The sequence below is a fragment of the Lacerta agilis genome, chromosome 13 (genome assembly GCF_009819535.1).
Source record: "Lacerta agilis isolate rLacAgi1 chromosome 13, rLacAgi1.pri, whole genome shotgun sequence".
NCBI classification, from domain to species: Eukaryota; Metazoa; Chordata; class Lepidosauria; order Squamata; family Lacertidae; genus Lacerta; species Lacerta agilis.
This window is the reverse complement of record NC_046324.1, coordinates 42,561,099-42,583,378: the sequence shown is the minus strand read 5'-3', so window position 1 is coordinate 42,583,378 and position 22,280 is coordinate 42,561,099. Positions and strand designations below refer to the sequence as shown.

The 22,280-nt window shown below is 47.6% G+C and overlaps 1 protein-coding gene across 1 annotated transcript; it reads left to right on the top strand.

Annotated features, from left to right (window-relative positions):
- The first annotated feature begins 638 nt into the window (after positions 1 to 638).
- Positions 639 to 19,991, top strand: SDR42E2 (short chain dehydrogenase/reductase family 42E, member 2). Its single transcript, XM_033168000.1, has 12 exons — positions 639 to 721; positions 3,802 to 4,142; positions 5,869 to 5,964; positions 8,432 to 8,489; positions 9,728 to 9,846; positions 12,484 to 12,559; positions 13,072 to 13,154; positions 14,123 to 14,260; positions 15,812 to 15,877; positions 16,801 to 16,864; positions 18,189 to 18,262; positions 19,234 to 19,991. Exons 2-12 carry the CDS (start codon positions 3,891 to 3,893, stop codon positions 19,492 to 19,494), a joined length of 1,287 nt encoding a protein of 428 aa, XP_033023891.1. The 5' UTR covers positions 639 to 721; positions 3,802 to 3,890; the 3' UTR covers positions 19,495 to 19,991.
- The last annotated feature ends 2,289 nt before the right edge of the window (positions 19,992 to 22,280 follow it).

Genomic DNA, 22,280 nt, shown 5'->3' with positions numbered 1-22,280 from the left:
ATCTTGGGAACCATAGGGTGCTGGAGAACTATGTTTCCCAGGATTCTTTGAGGGGAAAACATATGCTTTAAGGACAGGTCCTTATTAGACATTTAAAGCACATTAAATGTGCATAACTCTCTCCAAAGAATCCTGGGAACCCTAGCTTGCATAGGCTGCTGGGAACTTTGGTTCTGCACAGGGAAAACCTGCAATTCCCAGTACTCTTCGGTGGGGAAGTCATGCGATTTAAATGTACAGTGCGGATCTGCCCGCAATCTACAGCAGGGCAGCACGGCTTGTTCCACCGCACTGGGTGCCAAGCCTAGGGGGCACCTCAAGTTGTTGCAACTATGACTTAGTGAACTGAGCAGAATGGAATACAAGAGGTGCGGAGGGTGTGTGTGTGCCGAATTTGAAAGACCAGGTGTTGCTGAACTACAACTCCCACCTGCTCCAGCAAGCCAGGGGTGGTGGGAGTTGTAGTTCAGCAACATCTGGCGAGCCAAAGCTTCCCCACACCTGGTATGTGTGTGATCGCACGGGGGGCGTCGGATTGCACTGTAGAGCCTCCCAGCGCCACCCTCACCTGGAGATAACAGAACTCTCCTGTGCGTGCGCTGCTCCTTTAATATTTACGGTTCTCTTCCCCGCCTCCCCGGTAGAAGTACAGTACCGCTAACACCAAGCCGGGCTCCTCCGCAGTGACTTTTCTTCCTCTTAGGATGGATGATTTGAAGATGTAAGCCTGCCCGATTGGGGACTATGCCTAGCTGGGGGTGTCTCCTGGTCAACCGTGAGGGAGAGGAAGAGGGGCCACCTCCTGCCATTTGGGGGGGGGGAGAGCCAGGATTTGCCCCACCCCACCCCCAGGAAATCCCTCCTGCCAAGGACCCCTTCCCAGGCTAATAATATTATTGCCGGAGATCTTCTTACGGTTACTAGGACTTTACGCGCTAGATCTTCCCAACTAAGTCCATACTCGGGAGGAGACCCACTGAAGTCAATGGACGGAACCTGGGCGTGAGGGGCCAGGACTTTCAATGGGTCTACTCTTGAGTAGAATCTTAGTCGGAGGCACAACCCACGGATCTCCTTTTCTCGCCCATTGCATCGCTCAGGAAGCGAGCGGTGGGAGAGCAAGGAGTACCGAATCTCACCCAGAAGTGTACATCTCCAGGCCTTCTTCTAAAACTGAGAGGTTTGGTTGAGTGAAAACGAAATAACGTTTGCAAAAGGAAATAAAACGTCTACAGAGGGACTATCCTGCTTGGGATCTCTATAATAATTGTGTGGGTGGTTTATTATCCTAGCAAACCCCATCCTGTCTTCTGAACACCCTGTGATTATTCATTATTTCTTACCAGTCCTGCACAGAAATAAGTATAATTGGTGTCACCACTTGCTGTCATTCCCTCACTTCCAAAATTAAAATTTAATTTTGGGACATAAATGCAGAGTTTACCTGGGAGTAAATATCATTGAACTGGGTGAGACCTACACCCGTGTAACTGTGCCTAGGACTGCGCTCTTAGAAGGTTATTTCTATTTTTTTGAAGTGGCGTTTTTGGCAAAGCTATGAGTTAGCGTACAACCGGGGTAATAAAACGATATTAAAAGTATCACACACACACCCGCCTATCTAGATATGATTATATCTGGGGGTTTGTGAAAGGAAACCACAGGTATTTTCCTTTTTTGAATGAGGGAAATCCTGTGGACCTCTTGTTGTGGTAAAGATACTTGCTTTTTATAGCAGAATGGTGGAATGGTTCTCTCCACAACATGCTTCATCCAAACACAGCGGGGTGGGGGGTGGGGAGCAGCCTGGAAGGCAGTGATGATGTTTTTCCTACAGGCAAATAATTGGCTTATAACAGGGATGCAGCGAAAGTTAGCAGGGCAGGTGGCTCTCCCCCAACAATATCTTCAGATATTTTAAATAGGATATAGCTCAGTTGGTGGACCGTGAGACTCTTAATGTCAGGGTCATGGGTTTGACCCCCACATTGGGCAGAAGATTCCTGCGTTGCAGGGGGTTGGACTAGATGACCCTCTTGGTCCCTTCCAACCCTACAATTCTATGATTCTATTATTCTCAATGTCTTATGTCACGAGTGCAGAAATATGCATCAAGGTTTGAAAAAAGTGAGAACTAACATGTGCTTGTAATGCAATAATAAATGCAGATAGAAGGTTGTGCCCTTTGTATCTGAAGTATTAAGATTTATCCAAAAATCACAGCCAAACTTCAAAGATGAATTCCCCAAATACTGGAACCCAAACAATCCCTGTGTGCCAATGAGCAGCTTTGCATTTTTATTGTTTGCACTCCAAGCCAAGGCTTGGTTACTCCAAAGTAAGTCCCACATTTACTTCCGTGTAAGCACACCTGGGCATTACTGTATTATCCCCACAAGAGGCGTGAGGTTGAATTCTGTTTACCGGGTAACTGCACCAACTGCCAACAGGATGTCTCCTTTTAAACTGAAACATTCTGAAGCAATGGGTGATGCAAGCAGTTCTCTGTTGCAGCAGCCTATGGGTAGAAGAGACTTATTTGCATATGTAATATGATTGGCTACCTTTTACACCAGATTCTTCATTGGAAGATGCTCATGATCACTTTGGGCTATGGTCCCAAGAGTCTAAGAAGCGGTTGTTATTACCTTGGGGTGACTAAGACTTCATAACAAAATTTACATAGTGCTTGATTGTTAAGAAAACCTCTGAGTGGTTTGCAAAAAAACAACAACAACAAGCCACGTTGGGGGTTAGTAATGACTACTGTTCACCAACCCACCCTCTTCCCATTAAGTAAAACGAAAGCAAACTACAGCCCCAAAGCTGATATATTTTGTTTATTTCATACAATGATTTCCACCCAAGACCTCAAGGGATTCCTGCCCACCTAGCAGTTCGAAAGTACGTCAAGTGCAAGTAGATAAATAGGTACCGCTCTGGCGGGAAGGTAACTGGACGGCACAGCGTTTACACAATTAGCAATTGAGAAAATGACTTTTTGAAGTAAATTGGAGGCAAGGGAGCTCTGATCTGCATTGGGACCCTGCTGCTGGGGCCGGGGCAGAGAGGCTTTAAACCAGGGGTAGGCAACCTAAGGCCCGGAGGCCGGATGTGGCCCAATCGCCTTCTCAATCCTGCCCATGGATGGTCCAGGAATCAGTGTGTTTTTACATGAGTAGAATGTGTCCTTTTATTTAAAATGCATCTCTGGGTTATTTGTGGCATATAGGAATTCGTTCATTCCCCCCCCCCCAAAAAAAATATAGTCTGGCCCACCACATGGTCTGGGGGATCGTGGACTGGCCCACGGCTGGAAAAGGTTGCTGACCCCTGCTTTAAACCTTTGCTTCATGCAAATGTTCAAACCTTTAAACCTTTGCCTCTGGTTGGAAATAAAGCAGTATGGCCACCCCAGACTTTTTGCAAGTGTGGATTGTATCAAAAACTGAAGTGTGTATGACCTCCGTAGTAGCACTGTGAACACAAATGATCATGAATGTGTGATAAAAAGGCATGGGGCGAGGCCATAGATACAGAGGAGCTGTGTGTGTGTGTGTGTGTGTGTGTGTGTGTGTGTGTAATATTCCTTAAATAAGAACCAGACTGAGAAACATGGAAATCTTATTTCAAAGAATTGTAGAGTTGCAAGGGACCATGAGGATCATCTAGTCCAACCCCCTGCAGTGTATGAATCTTAAACCCATGGCGCTGAGATTAAGAGTCTTATGCTCTACCAATGGAGCTGTTGTTCCTGTAGCAACAGCAGCAACAAAATTGGTCTTTGTGCTCTTTAAACAGGTTATGAGAAGGAGATACCGTTGCTCCTACCTTGGTGGAGTTTTGTAACAACAGATCCGGTGGATCGCTGAGCACCCCCTTAGTGCGCAATGGAGAAGTCTCAGCAGAAAGACCGAAAAAACCCCAAATCCTCTAAACAAGATGCCCAGCCTGTTGAACAGAAACTTGACGCCGGTAACCGAGGGCTGAAGAAAATGAGCAACAAGACAGTGATAACAGGAGGTGCTGGCAATTTTGGCTATAGCCTTGGCCGTGCCCTTGCCAAATCAGGAACCAGTGTAGTTCTCTATGACATTAACCAACCCCTCTGGGAAATTCCAAAAGGCGTTGTACACGTACAGGTATTTATCATTTATTATATTATGATCGTAACACTACATGATGAGCGAAACATCATGTAGAGAGAGATTATTAACTTTTTTTTAGCCGTTAAATGTAAATGGATCCACTGGAGTTGTTTGCAACCACTCAGGTTTGATCACACATAGAATCCAGTCCAGTTTAGTTTATTTCGTCCACAGGCCTTAAGTATCAAATGTGGTATGGGGTTATCGAGGCAGCCACAGCGGCGAAAAACATACAATACACATGGACACAAATTGTGCCTCTTTAAACAAGTTTACAAGAAAATTGCAAACAATCAGGAACAGATAAACGTCAAGACAATTTTGACTCTGAAATCATTTCTCCGTGCATCCTAATTTTGATGGCTTCAACCAGGAACTTTGATATTTCATCTGTAATTGGAGAGTTGGAGTACACCATTAAAATTGAAGCAGATAACTCATCTGAATTCTTCAAGTGTAAGAAAAGTACTGAGGGTAATCATCGGGATCTTCTATCCCAATTAAAATTACAGTATGGGAGAACGTGGGCTTTCTATTATACACAGAAAGCATTAGTGTGATGAGAGTCAGGCTTTGAAACTTGGGAGAGCAGTTCAAATCCTCACACAGCCAGGAAGCTCACTGAGTAACCTAATAATAATAATAATAATAATAATAATAATAATAATAATAATAATTTATTTATACCCTGCCCATCTGGCTGGGTTTCCTCAGCCACTCTGGCAGTTTTCAACTGAATATTAAAAACAATACTGCATCAAGCATTAGAAACTTCCCTAAACAGGGCTGCCTTCAGTTGTCTTTTAAAAGTAAAATAACTGCTTATTGCCTTGACATCTGCTGGGAGGGCGTTCCACAGGGCAGGTGCCACTACCGAGAAGGCCCTCTGCCTGGTTCCCTGTAACCTAACTTCTCACAATGAGGGAACTGCCAGAAGGCCCTCAGCGCTGGACCTCAGTGTCCGGGCTGGATGTAAGGCAGGAAAATGTGGTTGTGGGGAAAAGGTTTGCAAGCACCAGTGATCATTGGCACCCGCCGCAATCAGGGGTGGGTGGGGTAGGTGACTATGATCTCTGCAAGGTCGGGGAGGGGGTGTCCAATCCTGCCTGTTATGAACTTTCCAAGGATCAGGAAAACCCTCATTTAAAGGGGGAAAGGTCCAGGACAACGCTATGGGATGGGGAGGACAACCTGTGGCTATCCCTATATTAACGAGACAGGCAAGTGCAAATCCAGAGTTCTCCGGTATGGACAAACGCTCTCTCTTTCTGCACAGAAACCTATTGGATTTGCTTTGCAGTCCTTCCATCAGAGGAATGGATGGTGTGTGAGGCCTCCTCCATCTCTCATGATGGCATGATTTGCACAGTATGTCTCGTGCAATGACAGAGAAGATCTGCATGATCAAAGAACTGGGTCCTTGCCCTCTCCTCCCTGTTGCTAGTAACCCTAGAGTGTGTATCTTGGCTTCTCAGCAGATACATTTGACTGAGTGGCGCCATGCACCACAGTGCCTGCCCAGCAGGGGTGCCCAGCAGCGGGTCCGCCGCTCTCCTGGGAAACTGGGGTTGGGGGCGCCGGAGGGATCTTCGCACCACGGCGCCAGATATGCTTAAGACGGCCTTGCTTCTCAGCATCCTTTGTTGTCTGTTGCCTGGGGGGGGGGGCGTTGCTGACCCCCCCAGCCCCCACTCAGGAGTATGTGATCTCTGTGTTCTAGGCAGACGTGAGGCACTATGACCCGCTTTATGCAGCCTGCGAAGGGGCAGACTGTGTTATTCACGCAGCCGCATACGGAATGACAGGAGTAGAACAAGTGAGTGGGCTTCTCTTCGTCTTGAGTTTCTGCAAGGAATCAACCCCTTTCACGTGGCTTTTCCAGATTGTGTTGAACAGATTTTCAGAAAATTTCCCGCTGTCCTAAATCATACGGAGATCTGTTGGTAGTTTTTTCCCCCCCAGGGCCCGCCCCTTTCAGAAAGGAAAATAAAACACACTAGACTCTCAGGCAAAAAAGCCCTTTGTGGATAGTCTGGGATAGCTCAGTCTATAGAGCATGAGACTCTTAATCTCAGTGTCGTGGGTCCAGAGGCGTAGGAAGGTCAGGTGATACCCAGCGTGAAAAATTTCTTGTCAACCCCCCCCCCATTGATTCCTATCCCCCCTGCAAAAATACGTTATTTCATATTTTCTTACAAAGGAATAATAACAAGTAATGATAATAAAAAACTTTTATTTATGTCCCACACTCCCTGGCCGAAGTCGGGCTCAGGGTGGCTAACATCAGAAACATAACATTGGCCTAAAATCAAACAATAATTAAATTACCTCCTAAAAAATCTCAAAATCAAATTAAAGTCTAATTAGATGGCTTTCCACAGGGTTAGGGTTGGGAACAGTAAGTGCTCCACTGAACTGACATTTCAGCCTTCACGACGTAGGAAAACAGCCAACTAAACAGCTATTTTGGTGGAGGAGGGTCAAGATATTAACCGATATGCATGAAATTTCATATATAGCTATATAATCCCTATTATTGTAAGATAAGACCTTTGGAGCAGGCATTTAAATTTTTTTTATGAACCGCCCTAGTAGGGCAGTAATTGTTCCTTGATAATTTGTCACCCCCTCCATTATGGAACCTGGGGCAGACCGCCTCCTACGCCCCCCTTGCTACACCCCTGTGTGGGTCCAATCCCCACATTTGGCAAAAGAACCCTGCATTGCAAGGGGTTGGACTAGATGACCGTCTGTCAAGGAGCTGTCAGGCGAGCACAGGTCATCCACAAATCAGGAAAGAGCTTGAGACACAGAATGCAATTAGCTTTTACTTCGCAGAAAGGAAGCAACACAGCAGCATTCCTCTGGCTTGTCTCACCTAGCTTCTTCCCCTCTCGCTCCAGATCCCTCCCAAGCAGACGTAAAAGGCGGCAAGGGGGTGGGCTCCTCCTCTGGGCCTGTCTGGCCCGTTGCTGAGCAGTGTGCAGGACTTTCCTCAAGTGGGGAGTCAGGGGAGGAGGAGAGCCAGCAGGACTGGGGCTCTTCAGCTTCTTGGCAGCAGAGGCAGTCTCTGATTCTTCTCTGCCTGAGTCTGCACTCATGCTGAGACTCTCAGCACCCAGCGCTGTCTTGGAATACCTTCCTTCTCCTGACCCCCCCCCCCCGCCGATCACTCAGCCCTCCTTCATCTCCCTGCTTGATACTTCTGCACACTGGCCCCCTGTGTCCCACCACCACTGTCCTGGGTCTAAATTGTCATCTTCTGTGTCATCCCTGGGGGTCTCTTGGACGGGCGGCACCCGACACTCTTCCTCGTCTGGCCAAACCCTGACACCCTCATAGTCCCTTCCAATTCTATGATTCTTTGAAAAAAGATGCCTGAATGCTGCTGAATTAGATCACAGACATTCCCTTAAGCAAAGGCAACAGTAAGAATAGGCACATTTTTAAAGAAGAGAAATGTTTTATTTTCAGTAAACAATGTACTGAGAGGGGTACGTAAGTAAATTATCACTTGTTGTTCCACATCCACTTTTGGCCCCACCCAGAAACATGTGACCTCTGGAGGACTATAAAAGGTTCCCCATGCTTAATTTTGGGACACGGGTGGCGCTATGGTCTAAACCACAGAGCCTAGGGCTTGCCAATCAGAAGGGCGGCGATTCAAATCCCCGCGACGGGGTGAGCTCCTGTTGGTCCGTCCCAGCTCCTGCCCACCTAGCAGTTCAAAAGCACGCAGTGCAAGTAGATAAATAAGTACCGCTCTGGCGGGAAGGTAAACACGTTTCCGTGCGCTGCTCTGGTTCGCCAGAAGCGGCTTAGTCATGCTGGCCACATGACCCGGAAGCTGTACGCCGGCTCCCTCGGCCAATAGAGCGAGATGAGCGCCGCAACTCTAGAGTCGTCCGTGACTGGACCTAACAGTCAGGGGTCCCTTTACCTTTACCTTTATGCTTGATTTCACCCAAGACTAACTAGCAGTTCTCCAGGGTCTTGGGCAAAGACTCTTTCCTATCACTTGTGGTCTGAACCTTCTAACTGAAGATGCCAGGGATCATACCTGGGACCTTCGGCAGGTACGCACCCTCTGGGCAATAGCCCTTCTTGACCCCTATTTTCAGATAATATTTTTTTTCGTGAAAGTCAACTTTTACAAGCTGGCCTTCTTGCCGCCTAGGGAGCAAGCCAGGCCAATTCTCCAGAGACCAAAATGAGCTGAAGCAATTCATTTGCTTTGATTGCAGCAGCTGGTGCGACATTAAACCTCTTCCTGCTTTTCCTAGTTGCACAAGAGGCATATTCGGTCTGTCAACGTCGGAGGAACCCAGGTCGTCATTGAAGGTGCGTCCTGCCTCAGTGCTTTTGTTTCAGATGAGCTCGGGCTGAGGGTCGTCGATGGTCGGCTTGTTTACATGCCACATCTCCCACAAATAAATCTGTGCTCAAAAGCAGTTCGCACAAAAGCCAATCTAAATACAATGACAAAGAATAATAATAGTAGTGATTTATTATTTATATGCTGTCCATCTGACTGGGTTGCCCCAGCCACTCTGGGCAGCTTCCAACACATTAAAACACAGTAAGACATAAGACATTCAAAACTTTCCTATACAGGGCTGCCTTCAGATGTCTTCTAAAAGTCAGGTGGTTGTTTATTTCCTTAACGTCTTGTGGGAGGGCGTTCCACAGGACAGGTGCCACTACCCAGAAGGCCCTCTGCCTGGCTCCCTGTAACCTCACTTCTCACTATGAGGGAACTGCCAGAAGGCCCTCGGAGCTGGACCTCAGTGTCCTGGTTGAACGATGGTGGTGGAGACGCTCCTTCTGGTATACAGGGCCAAAGCAGTCTAAGGTTTTAAAGGTCAGCAGTGACACTTTGAACTGTGCTTGGAACAGTACTGGGAACTAATGTAGATCCTTCAGAACTGGTGTTATATGGTCCCAGCGGCTGCTGCCAGTCACCAGTCTGGCAGCTGCATTCTGTCTTAGTTGTGGTTTCTGAGTCACCTTCAAAGGTAGCCGCACGTAGAGCGCATTCCAGTAGTCCAAGTGGGAGCTAACTAGAGCATGTACTACCATGGCAAGATAATGTGTAGGCAGGTAGGGTCTCAGCCTGCGTACCAGATGGAGCTGGCAGACAGCTGCCCTGGACAAAGAACACAATAAGACAAATAACATCACTGCAACGTAATGCAAAAAACAAACAAACGCAAGAGTCAACAATTACCGGTAATAATTAATTTAGCAAGGACAAACATTTAAGAAGCAAGTATACAGCTTACTAATAGTTGTCAAGCTAAAGTATTCATTAAGCAGTTCCCTTCTGCAGGCTCCTAGGGCTGGAGGGTGGAGCAAAACCAATCACCCCCTGATAGCAACCCCAGAGTCTCTCCCCCCCCCCCCACGGTTCTTTCTCTAGTTTCCTTTTGAAGGCTCCTAGGGCTGGAGGGTGCTGAAATGTGAGCCGGGGCAGAGTCATTTGTTGGCTGCTGTTTCTCGCAGCCATCCTGCGATACCAGCCGATTTCCATTTGCCTCCTTCCCTCAATGAAGTGCTTTGTGTTTCCTATGTCTCTGCAGTCTGCAAGCGACGAAGCGTCCCCAGGCTGGTCTACACAAGCAGCATCAACGTGGTGTTTGGCGGGCAAACCCTTATTGACGTCGACGAGCAGAGTGTGCCATATTTTCCTTTAGCAGAGGTATTGGGGCTGCTCCCCTTTTTAGCATTTGGCTGCAACCAACGGTGTGGGTGGCAAGAAAGAGGAGGGCCAAGAAATCACATGGTTTTTTTCCCCAGCCTGTTGCTTTGGATCCAAAGTGTAGGGGTGGATCCAAAGAACTGGCGGAGGCTGCTCTATTAGCCCTCGGTCTACCCTCACCCCCACCTCCCTGCAGAGCCGTCTTAAGCATATCCGGCGCCGTGGTGCAAAGATCCCTCCAGTGCCGCCGCCGCCCCCCCATTTCCCACATTTGTTGACCTTTTCCCGAGCCTCAGTGGGGATCGCTCTCCTCCCACGGAGGCTTGGGAAGGAAGTTGCATGCCCGCCAGCCATAGGGTTGATGTGGCACAGCTTACATGCGTGCAGGGAAAGGGGAGGCCGCCGGCAAAGCCGCGCAGTTCCCCCACTCACTGGGGCATAGCTGTCAAGTTTCGGATTTGAAAAAAAGAGATCAGCACCCTCACCCGTCCCGGGGACGGTCTACGGTTCTCAGGGACAGTCCACGCAGCGGTAATCCCCCCCAGGCTACAAATTAATTTACACCAGGAAAGAGCTCCCAGGAAAGAGAAATCAGGGCAGAGAAAAAGAAAGCACTTATTCACGCAGCATACGGCTAACCTCTGGAACTCCCTGCCACAGGGAGCAGTGATGGCCACCAACTTGGATGGCTTTAGAAAAGGATTAGGCCAATTCATGCAGGAGGAGAGGACCACTGATGGCTTCTGGCCAGGTTGGCTCTGCTCTGCCTCCAGTTAGGGGCAGCAATGCTTAATCTGAGCACCTGTTGCCGAGAAACATTCGCCTATTTTATCTTCTTCTTCTTTATATATCTGTCTGTCTGTCTGTTATTAGGTATTTATATTCCACCTTTTTCTCCAAGGAGCTCCCTGGTCCTAGTCCTCATTTAATCCCCACAACAGTCCTGTGAGGCAGGCAGGCAGGCAGGGCTGAGAAAGGCAGGGACCCAAGGAGTCCCCGGACTCCAACTCTCCTTCCTGGAAATAAGGGAAATTTAAGGGATATCAACAATAAGGGATAGCAGCGGGAAACGGCTTGGAATAAGGGAGTTTCCCGCAAAAAAAGGGAGACTTGACAGCTATGCACTGGGGCGCCCCTGAGAGGCCGGAGCCCTGGTGCAACGTGCCACTAAGCCCAGTGGGATAGACGGCTCTGCCTCCCCGCCTTCTTGCTTAGAAGCTCATAGATAAATTATGGTACTTTAGGGGCAGTGATGGCCACTATCTTGGGTGGCTTTAAAAGAGGATTAGACAAATTCGCAGAGAATCAGGCTATCAAGGGCTACTGCTCTGCTCTACCTGCACAGTCAGAGGCAGCAACACTTCTGAATACCATTTGCTGGAAACCAGAGGAGGGGAAAGGGCTCTTGTGCTTGGGTCCTGCTTGTGGGTTTCACACGAGCATCTGGTTGGCCACCGTGAGAACAGGATGCTGGAATGGATGGGCCATTGGCCTGATCCAGAAGGGCTCTTCTTAGAACCAGTCATGGTGTGCCCCTGCCTGCCTGTCGTTGGGTTTGGCTACTGCTAGTCTCCTTGCCTTCTGTCCTACCAATCCTAGTGAGCACTTGCCTCTTTTCCATCTTCTTCTTCTTCTTCTTCCTCCTCCTCCTCCTCCTCCTCTCTTCCCCACCAGCCAGTGGTGTATGATGGGTTGCCAGTGCCCAGGGACACATGGAGGGGTTGGTTGGATGGGAGGGAAATGGATGCTTGTGCATTCAGCTGCCCAACAGCTTCCGCAATCACCCAAGAGATTGCAGCTGCAGAGGTAAGGAAAAGGAGCTCTCCCATTGTCTGGAGAGGTCGCTTCCCAGTTTGCATGGAGAAGCCATTTTCAGCGGAGCGCAGTGATAGAAGTGTGCAGCTGGATTGAGGCAGCGCTGGGTGTTGAAAGTGTCCAGGGAAGCAATTTTGGACCAAGGACAACCACCCCTGTGCTACCTGCTACAACACTGCCAGCTCTTGCATATCTCCCTTTTCCTTGCTACTTCATCTCTAGACTTAGGTGACCACTAGAGACCCTGGGGCACACTGGGATTCAGAACAGCCCTATTTTTCTCTCCGTATGATCCCTGTAGGGTTACACCCCATGCTTTGGGGAAACTGAATCACATCTTCTCACAGGTCTGTTAGGAGTAAGGCACGTGCAATTCTTTTCACACAACATCACTTTCCCTCTGATGTCGTGTACTCCTGTAGGGCAGACTGACCCCCCATCCCGCATTATTTTCACTCTTAAAAAAAAAAAATGTTATTACAGTCTTGGTTAAATCCTAAGAGAGAAAGTGTTCCCCAGATTCAGGGCAGCCAGAAATAGACTCCTTCCAACCATCTTCTAAGTTGGCACATAGAGGTGTTCTGTGTGGTCCTCCTGCAATTGTAGAAGACCCTCTGCTGGGGATTTACCCATTACCCCATGGTAAGACTTGGAGCTGTGATTAAAATCTCATCATATGGGCTGTTCTTTGCCACCTGGGATGTAGATGGTGACTGACTGAGAGGGAGAAAAAAACGTATTACTTGTTCAAGCAGATCTGTTGGCTTACGTGCTTTGATATTTGCTAAATAATCCAAACTAATTAATTTGATTTCTTTTTAGCAAATGAACGAGTATTCCAGAACCAAATCAATTGCAGAACAGATGGTTCTAGGAGCAAACGGAATGCCCTTAGCAGGTACTTTTCTGTGATCTTAGCCTGTGGCAACCTTGGGGGCAAATGATTTTATTGTATCTTTCGTGACCCCCAGAGTCGAGCAGCGATTGAGGTTCAGACTCAAGAGGCTCCAGCTATGAAGTTATTCCAGGTTCACAGCCCTGGCCCTGCTCTTGGAGACTGAGAGACCGCAGAGCCTGGGGTTGGCAGGCAGGAGTCCGCAGAGGACACTCCCAGGGCCTGTAGGCCCAGACCCAGGACCTCCGTGGACACCTGCCCTTGAACCTGAAGAAGCCAGTGCCTCACTGGTCCAGCAGCACATGGAGGGATGCTCGTCTTCAGGATAGAAGGTTGCCCCTTTAATACTCCAAAGCTATCCATCAGAGGAGCCTAGAATTGGGGAGGAGGAGGGGGGAGATGCTGAAACCTCTGGCCTCTCTTGTCCCATGTAGTCCAGCATCAGCCCTAAACATGGCAGTTTCTCCAATTGACTTGTTTGGAATCAGCCAACGGCTTCTTGTCCTGTTTCCTAGGAGGTGGCAAGCTGCATACCTGTGCTCTTCGATCGCCCGGCATCTATGGGCCGGAAGAACAAAGGCATCTTCCCCGGATGGCCGTACGTATTGTGACTTGCTCAGAACACTCTTCTGTGAATGTGGGGGGAAACACTACCACATGAACCTACCTGGATCCCTGAGATCGCCTTCTGAGGCCCTCCTTCGTGTGCCTCCTCCTCAAGAGGTTCGGAGGGTGGCAACATGAGAACGGGGCCTTCTCTGCAGTGGCTCCCCGTCTGTGGAATGCTCTCTCCAGGGAAGTTCGCCTGGCGCCTTCATTATACACCTTTAGGCGCCAGGCAAAAACGTTCCTTTTTAACCAGGCCTTTGGTTGATCGGATTTACATCCTATGCCCTTTTAAAATGTGGGGGAGGAGCTTTTGGGTTGTTGTTTTCATTTTTATTAGGTATTTTGTGGTTTTATATCTTGATTTTATTCTGTGAACCGCCCTGAGGCCCCTGGGTATAGGGCGGTATATAAATTCTCGAACACGAGAAGGGTTGGCACATTGAGAAGAGCAAAGACATACCCTGGGTTTACTCTGCTTGGAATACCTGAATTGCTTTAAAAGTCTCCTGTTCTTCAGCTCAGGAGACCCGGTGACAATTCTGTATCACATCCAGTTTGCCCCCAGGGGCGGAGGAAGCCTCCTCGGTACCCGGGGCGGCAACCGGAGGCACCCCTGGGGGCGGGGCGTTGTGATGTCACGTTGTGACGTCACGACGCAACGTCACTGCAGCTCCACCCCAGCAGTGGGGAAAAGGCCCTTTAAAAAAAAGCAAAGCAAAGGCAAGCAGCCTGCTTGCCTTGCCTTTTCTTTTTTTAAAAAGGGTTTTTCTCCCCTCTTCTGGGTGGAGCTGTCCGCAGGGGAGGGGGGCCAGTGAGGATGGGGGGTGTCACCCTTGTGACACTCCTCCTCGCTGGCCGCCCCGGCAACGGGGAGAAAGGAAAGCAGGTGCCAGCTACGCCCCTGTTTGCCCCTCATTGTAACTGGCAATGTTATGCTTCAATCATATCTTCCAACAGTTGAATATTCAAAGAGGGGTGTTTATCTTCACATTTGGGGGACCAGAGACCCGGATGAACTGGGTTCATGTCAAGAATCTCGTGCAAGCTCACATCCTCGCCATGGACGCCCTCACTCCCGAGAAGAACTATATAGCTGTGAGTATATCGTTACACGTGCTCCAGTTTTTCAGGCGCCGAACATTCTGGGGATGTGCAGAGCATTTCCTTGGCATGAGGCACCTGGAGGGCGGTGGCGTTTTCGGGATAATTGATTTACTAAGAGGGTGGAGCTGTGGGTTAAACCACAGAGCCAGGGGCTTGCCAATCAGTAGGTTGGTGGTTCGAATCCCCATGACAGGGTGAGCTCCCGTTGTTTGGTTCCTGCTTCTGCCAACCTAGCAGTTCGAAAGCATGTCAAAGTGCAAGTAGATAAATAGGTACTGCTCCAGCGGGAAGGTAAACGGCGTTTCCGTGCACTGCTCTGGTTCACCAGAAGCAGCTTAGTCATGCTGGCCACATGACCCAGAAGCTGTACGCCGGCTCCCTCAGCCAGTAAAGCGAGATGAGCGCCGCAACCCCAGAGTCATTCACGACTGGACCTAATGGTCAGGGGTCCCTTTACCTTTAAGCAGCTTTTTGGCAGACGTTGCTCTATAATGCTAAGAAACCCACAAAAACACCAGTGTAGTTTTGAAACCAGTGGTTAACATCAGTGCAGCGTCAAAAGGTTCAAGTCCACCATGTTGATTCAAAATGGCTTCCAGGTATATCCAAACATTAATAATAATAATAATAATAATAATAATAATAATAATAATAATAATAATAATTTATTTATACCCTGCCCATCTGGCTGGGTTTCCCCAGCCTCTCTGGGTGGCTTCCAACAAAATATTAAAATACAATAGTCCCTCAAACATTAAAAGCTTCCCTAGATGAAAACCTGTTCCTTGCTCTCATGCAAAATTTGGCTTTAGTATCTTGGGAGGTGTCCAACTCCCTAGAAAACTGATGTTCCAATATATATATTAAGTTTACTATATGGCTCACTGCTATAACTAATTTCCCCCATGAACTTTCCCTGACCCTGAGGTCATAATCTGATATTCTTCTCTGTAGCCCACCTCCAAGGAAGGTCTGAAGCGTGGGGATAAGAGAGCAGGACCTTTCTATAGCATCCCACCATTTATGGAATGCTCTCCCAAGGGAGGCCCACCTGGATCCACCCTTGTCCTCATTTTGGCGCCAGGCAAAGCACAGGCATTTAGATAGCACCAGTGAAATGACGTTGCAGTGTTAAATCTGTTTTTGATATGTTTATTGTTGTATTTATACTTTGGCTATATATCAAACCCTCAGGGTTTTTTATCGTTTTGTTTTGGTGAGCAATAAATTTAATGCACCTAAACCTTTGGAGCTCCCAGGAAATCATACAGTTCTCAGTTGAGCACAAAAGGTGTCCAGGTAGGTTATTTTCCTTCCTAAGGCTGCAGGCGAACCATACACATGTAAAGTTTGTGGTTCCCCCCCCCCCCAGCAAACATGGGTGAGTGAATGAAGTGGGACTCTAGCAAGATCTGGGTGTGTGCCTTGCATGATCGTTGGCCATGCTGGCTGGGTCTGAGGAGAGTTTAATGTCCAACAATGTCTGTATGGCCACAAGTTCCCCATGTCTATTCTGATCTCTTTCCCCTGTGTTCTTCGTAGGGTGGCCAGGCATATTTCATCAACGATGGAGAGAAGGTCAACGTTATTGAGTTTTTAACCCCACTGGTGAGTGCAAGAGCTGTTTGCTATAGACAGAATTGTGCTCTGAAACCTCTTAAGCTTATTGGCTGTGGTGGTTGTGATGGATGGGAGCTCAGGTCCAGTATCATCTGGTGGGCTTCAGTGTCTTCTTTTTTAATGTGCCTCAAGTCTCATATGGCCTGATGTGATGCAATAATTAATAAAGGCAGCTCTATAGTATTGGGGGGGGGAGAATCAGGTGAATATAGGGGGTGACCCCCTTACAAACCATAGATGACTATGTATAATGCAAACCTTTGCTGAGTATTTTATCAGTGAAAATTTCCAGACACAGAAGTTTTTTTTGTAGTAAGAAATTCAATAACAGGAGTTTTTATTTGTTTTGGTGTTATTTGGCTGTGGTTTTACGCAGGTGACGCAGGTGGTACTGTGGGTTAAACCACAGAGCCTAGGGCTTGCTGATCAGAAGGTCGGCGGTTCGAATCCCCGAGACGGGGTGAGCTCCCGTTGCTCGGTCCCAGCTCCTGCCCACCTAGCAGTTCGAAAGCATGTCAAAGTGCAAGTAGATAAATAGGTACCGCTCCAGCGGGAAGGTAAACGGCGTTTCCATGCGCTGCTCTGGTTCTCCAGAAGTGGCTTTGTCATGCTGGCCACATAACCTGGTATGCCGGCTCCCTCGGCCAGTAACACAAGATGAGCACTGCAACCCCAGAGTCGGACACAACTGGACCTAATGGTCAGGGGTCCCTTTACCTTTACCTTAGCCTTCTCTGTATTTTAAATTATGGTTATAATTTGTGAGCATTTTATTGTTTTATCTTTTTCATAAACCGCTTTGAGGTTTTCCTACAGTCAAACTGCACAGAAATGTTATGGAATGGATAGATCAATAAATGAACAGCTGCGTTCAGAGTTGTCTGGATTCAGTATTTCAATGTTTCTTTCAGTTTAAAGGATTGGGTTGCAGCAAGCCATGGATACGTGTTCCTGTTCTTTTTGCTTATTTTTCAGGTAAAACATTTCCAGTTGTTTGCTCAACAGTTGTTTGGGGTTTGTTTGTTATAACAGTTGTTGCTGTTGTTGTTTAGTCGTTTAGTCGTGTCCGACTCTTCGTGACCCCATGGACCAGAGCACACCAGGCACTCCTGTCTTCCAGTGCCTCCTGCAGTTTGGTCAAACTCATGTTGGTAGCTTCGAGAACACTGTCCAACCATCTCGTCCTCTGTCGTCCCCTTCTCCTTGTGCCCTCAATCTTTCCCAACACCAGGGTCTTTTCCAAGGAGTCTTCTCATGAGGTGGCCAAAGTATTGGAGCCTCAGCTTCAGGATCAGTCCTTCCAGTGAGCACTCAGTGAGCAGTGTTTTTACAGTAGTTCAGACAAAACCTTGGGTTTGCACTCAGTGTTAACCAGGAATTTTATCTTGCAACAAACCATGGCTTGAGAAGCTGGCTTGTTGAACCGGCCATTGTGGTAAACTATAATGCTTAAACTGAGATGTTTGGAAGCAGAAGCTAAACTCTGCAGAAATCCTCCCAATCACAAAAGATCTGAGTTTCTGAAGCTTGTCAGCCATTGTTTAGCGTTATGTGCAGATGAGCCCATTGCACTATATCGGTGCCCATCTCAACTGAGACCTGAGGGGGCAGAGGTTAATGTTTTTCAAACCTGATGTTGTTCCATAAAAAAATAGCATTCTCCGTGCACACAAACCCCTGGCCACAACTGCATTGCCTTGGGGGGGAGGATGGGGGAAAGCAGGGCTGTCTTTAGCAGATGCAGCGCCAGGGTGCAAACATCCACCCAGCACCCCCCAAATTGCCACGGATAGTGTTGGGGTGACCATAGCTCCACACTGCCAGCCACCCGGGGGGGGCGCAACTCTCTCCCATGCCACTGCGGGAGAGTGATCCCTCCCAAGCCTCCTCGGGAGGAGAGTGATCCCCGCAGAGGCTTGGGAGGGAAGCTGCGTGCCCGCCAGCCATATAGTTGAGGGGGGCACAGCTGGCGGGCGTGCAGAGAAAGGGGAGGCCGCCGACAAAGCCACGCAACTCCCCCACTTGCTGGGGCACCCCTGAGAGGCCAGTGCCCTGGTGCGACGCACCACTAATGCAGTCAGGGCTCAGCGGCAGAGTGTGTGATTTGCGTGCAGAAGGTCCCTGGGTTCAGTCCCTGGTATCTGCAGGCAGGTATTGGAAATATGTCTGTCTGAATGGAGCATTGCTGCCTGTCTGTACTGAGTTAGACAGACTCAAGCATTTGACTCACAGCTTTATGCATGCACTGCTATTTCAAGTGACCATTGTATTTATCAAGTGCTTTTTTTTCTTTGTACAGCTGTGGCAATGGAACACCTGCACAACCTGTTAATGCCCATTGTTGAAATCACACCTTTGGTCACCAGAAATGAGGTAACGCATGCCTACGTTATTACATACTGGGTTTGTTTCATAGAATCAGGAGTGTAGAGTTGGAAGGGACCGTGAGGGTCATCTAGTCCAACCCCCTGCAATGCAGGAATCTTTTGCCCAATGTGGGGCCCAAACCTACAATTCTGAGATTAAGAGTCTCATGCTCTATTGACTGAGCCATTTGTTGTAGTAATTTATATTCTACCCTTCAAGCAAATTACCAGGGCGGATTACAAAATAGAAAAGCACAAGAAAACAAACTTAAAAACAAAAGCCCTTGTAGTGCAGAGGGAGCTTTGCAATCTGGCTGGCTGGCTTTAGTCCTGCACAAAGAGCTCATTTTACAGGTGGCGAAATCTCCCAGGTCACGTCCCAACATTCTAACCATTACGCCACACTTCTTCCCCTTCTAATTTTTCTTTCGTCTTTACTCTGTTGTTACTCTTGGCTTGCATGACATACGTCTGATATTCTTAATGTTATTATGAATTGGCATGCTGCCACATATATTTTTGTTGTTCATGTTAGCAGAAATTCTAAAATAAACTATCGTGCTTTTAAAAAAGAGGGTTCAGCAGAGTCGTGGGTGAGAAAGCTATCACTGGCTACATATCACAGTAGCTATGTCCTGCCTCCATTGGATGCCTCTTAATATCATGTGGGGAGAGGGCTGTTGTTCTCAGCTCCTGCTTCTGGGCTTCCCATAGGCACGGTCGAGAACTGGATGCCAAGACTAGGTCGGCCTTTGACCTGATGCAGCCGGTGTCTTCTTAGGTTCTTACGAAAAGCATCATTTTAAACGTGCGATAGAAACGATGATGGGATGAAGGGAATTGTGGTGCAGTGACATCTGGAGGACATTGAATCTGGGAAGCCCACCCCAGACCAGGCACCCTCTGTTGTCGTTTGCTCTCATGCTGTTTTAAAACAGTTTTTAAAAGAAATCCAACTCCTTTGCTTTCACTTCGCAGGTTTACAACATTGCTTACACGAACACATTCAAAATAGATAAAGCCCGGCAACAGCTCGGCTACGCCCCCAAAAAGTACTACTTTGCCGACTGCGTGGATCATTATTTGAAAACCAGGCCCTTGAAGAAGAATTATTTCATGTTCAAATCCTTCGTGGTGATAGCCCTGTTCATTGCCCTGATCGTCCTGGCAGTTTACCGCCAAGAGGTTTTCGAGTTTGTTCACGAGAACTGGGAAAAGTACCGACATCTCATCATGTGATAAACCGGCCGTTCTCAGACACAGAGTCGGTCGGGGGAACATTGCCCGTGGAGAGATCGCACGGTCTGTTTTTCTTAGCTCTAAAGTAGTAGGCAGGCATGTATATTAAGAGGAATAAGAAACATACAAGGCAATCGTCCTGCGGTGGCTAACAAACAGAAAGCCAAAATGGCCACCAAAAATCACACTCAGGAGACTCGCGCAAGGGGAGAGGGTGTTGTTTTTATACCAGCGGTGTTTGCCTTCAGTTGGTTCCTCGTCTTTTTGTCAAACTGAAGAAGTGGGTGGGGGGCTTTCAAAGGCTGTGTACAAATAATCCTCCACAGACACATCAGGGCGGCTTCTTGGCCGCTCCAGGTCACGATGAGAAACGGGGCCGACGAAGGTGATAAAGGGATCCAGGAGTACAGTGCCAACAGTGAACCATTTTGCACGGCACCGGATGTCTCTCGCCAACTTTGTGGCACGAGCTGAAAATAAAAGCACGCCTGAAAACCTGCCTGTGTTTCTCCGAGGGCCGAAGCGGACAAAAACTGGCTTGTGGAAAAAGCAGGCCCACTGGTCTCGCCATGTTTACATTTAATATGTGGTGGTCTGTCCTTTACATGAGAATAAGCACACTTGAGTGCAGGGGAAGCCAGTGTGGTGTAGTGGTTAAGAGCGGTGGACTCGTAATCTGGTGAACCAGGTTCGCGTCTCCGCTCCTCCACATGCAGCTGCTGGGTGACCTTGGGCTAGTCACACTTCTTTGAAGTCTCTCAGCCCCACTCACCTCACAGAGTGTTTGTTGTGGGGGGAGGAAGGGAAAGGAGAATGTTAGCCGCTTTGAGATTCCTTTGGGTAGTGATAAAGTGGGATATCAAATCCAAACTCTTCTTCTTCTTCTTCTTCTTCTTCTTCTTCTTCTTCTTCTTCTTCTTCTTCTTCTTCTTCTTCTTCTTCTTCTTCTTCTTCCTCCTCCTCCTCCTCCTCTGTGTTGTTTGAAAGGGGATTTTTTTTGGGGGGGGAGACCTGTGGCCTTCGAAATGTCGTTGGACTACAACTTCCATTGGCCCTGTGATGTAGTGAATTGAGCAGAATGGAAGGCGAGAGGTGGGGGGGTTGGGGCTTGTCGAATTTTGGCCTTGCCCCATGTGAAATTTGAAAGACCAAAGACAATCCCTGGAGGTTGTTGTTCCAACACCACCTGGAAGGCATTACAGTGGCCTCTTGTGTAAAGAGGGGAGCCCATCTGCCTCACCCATCTACTCTTGTTTCTGTTTATGTGTTGGCTCCTCCGGTTGCTTAGTTTAACAGATTAATTTATAAGCCCCGCCTTTCAAGAATTAAGGTCCTTTCCAGCATTAAATGCAACATTCAATAACACTTCACTATCGCACTTGGTCTAATCATCAAAAGTACAGCATGAACTGAGATCAGGCCACACCATCTCATCCCTTAGCCATAGTCTGTTTCCGTTAAGTCAAGGTAAAATATTAGGGTTTCAAAATATATTGGGATGGGGTCTGCCTAATGCTATGTGTGTTAAAAGGTAAAGGGACCCCTGACCATTAGGTCCAGTCGTGTCCGACTCTAGCATTGCCCAATTGTGGGGCCACTGCCAAAAAGGCTCTGGCCGATGTGTATTTCAGCTGAACTCCCTTTGCTGGTGGCCATCTGAACAAGGCTTTGGATACAGGTCTGGAGTTATGGGCAGGCTTCTATGGATGTAGGTGAGCCTTTAATTTCAAGGTCACTGCCAGTATTTTAAAATGGGCCTGGAAGTGCACCGGTAGCCAGTGCAACTGGTACAATATTAGTGTAATAATATGCCTTGCCTGCCTGGTTCAGGGTATTAACTTGGTACTGCAAGTTAATGTTTGGGGGGGGGGCTATTCTTGGTTTTAAAACACCGTATTTACTTGAATGTAACGCACACCTTTTTTGGCCAAATTACATTGCGAAAATTAGGGTGCACATTAGATTTGATGGCACCATCCAGCAAATACTTATTCGGTTTCAATGTTTTTGAAAATTCGTTGGCGCATTCAGTTTGCGTAAATACAGTAGATGTGATTGGGTAGGATATGGCAAATCCATAAGTTGGATTGTGTCCCATTGAAATACATAGACTAACTCAGTGTTTTTCAACCTTTTTTGGGCAAAGGCACACTTGTTTCATGAAAAAAATCTCGAGGCACACCACCATTAGAAAATGTTAAAAAATTTAACTCTGTGCCTATATTGACTATATATAAAGTAATTTTTCAATTTTTCCCACGGCACACCAGGCAACATCTCGCGGCACACTAGTGTGCCGCAGAACAGTGGTTGAAAAACACTGGACTAACTATCTTATGGTATATAATTGTAGAGTTTGAAGGGACCCTAAGGGTCATCCAGTCCATACCCCCTGCAATGCAGAAATCCTGCCTCATGCTGTCCCTAGGTGAGCTCGAATTCAGTGGGGCTTAATCCTAAATAGGGATGAGGGAGAAATTCGTTTCAGTTTACATTCAAAGATGGATTTATCTAAATCACCCTTTCCGAAGCAATACAAAATTTATGCATTGTATTCAGGGAAACTGATTGCAAAAAGGTGTGCCTTAGTTAGTCAAACCCACATAGGAACAAAAAACGGTATTTTTTAGGAGAAATTTGCACTAAAACCCTTGAGCGTTTTTTTTTAAAAAAAAAATTAAATAAGAAATTGCTGTAGAAATAAGGAGAACTGAAGACTGGGGAAGTGAGCAACGGAGAGAGTCGAAAGTGACAACCGAAATGGGCATGTCCTTCCATTCCTACAT

Coding starts and splice junctions, on each gene's coding strand:
- SDR42E2 (XM_033168000.1), top strand. CDS start 3,891: ATGGAGAAGTCTCAGCAGAAAGACCGAAAAAACCCCAAATCCTCTAAA. Junction 4,143..5,868: donor AAGGCGTTGTACACGTACAG/GTATTTATCATT, acceptor TCTGTGTTCTAG/GCAGACGTGAGGCACTATGA. Junction 16,865..18,188: donor TCTTTTTGCTTATTTTTCAG/GTAAAACATTTC, acceptor TTCTTTGTACAG/CTGTGGCAATGGAACACCTG.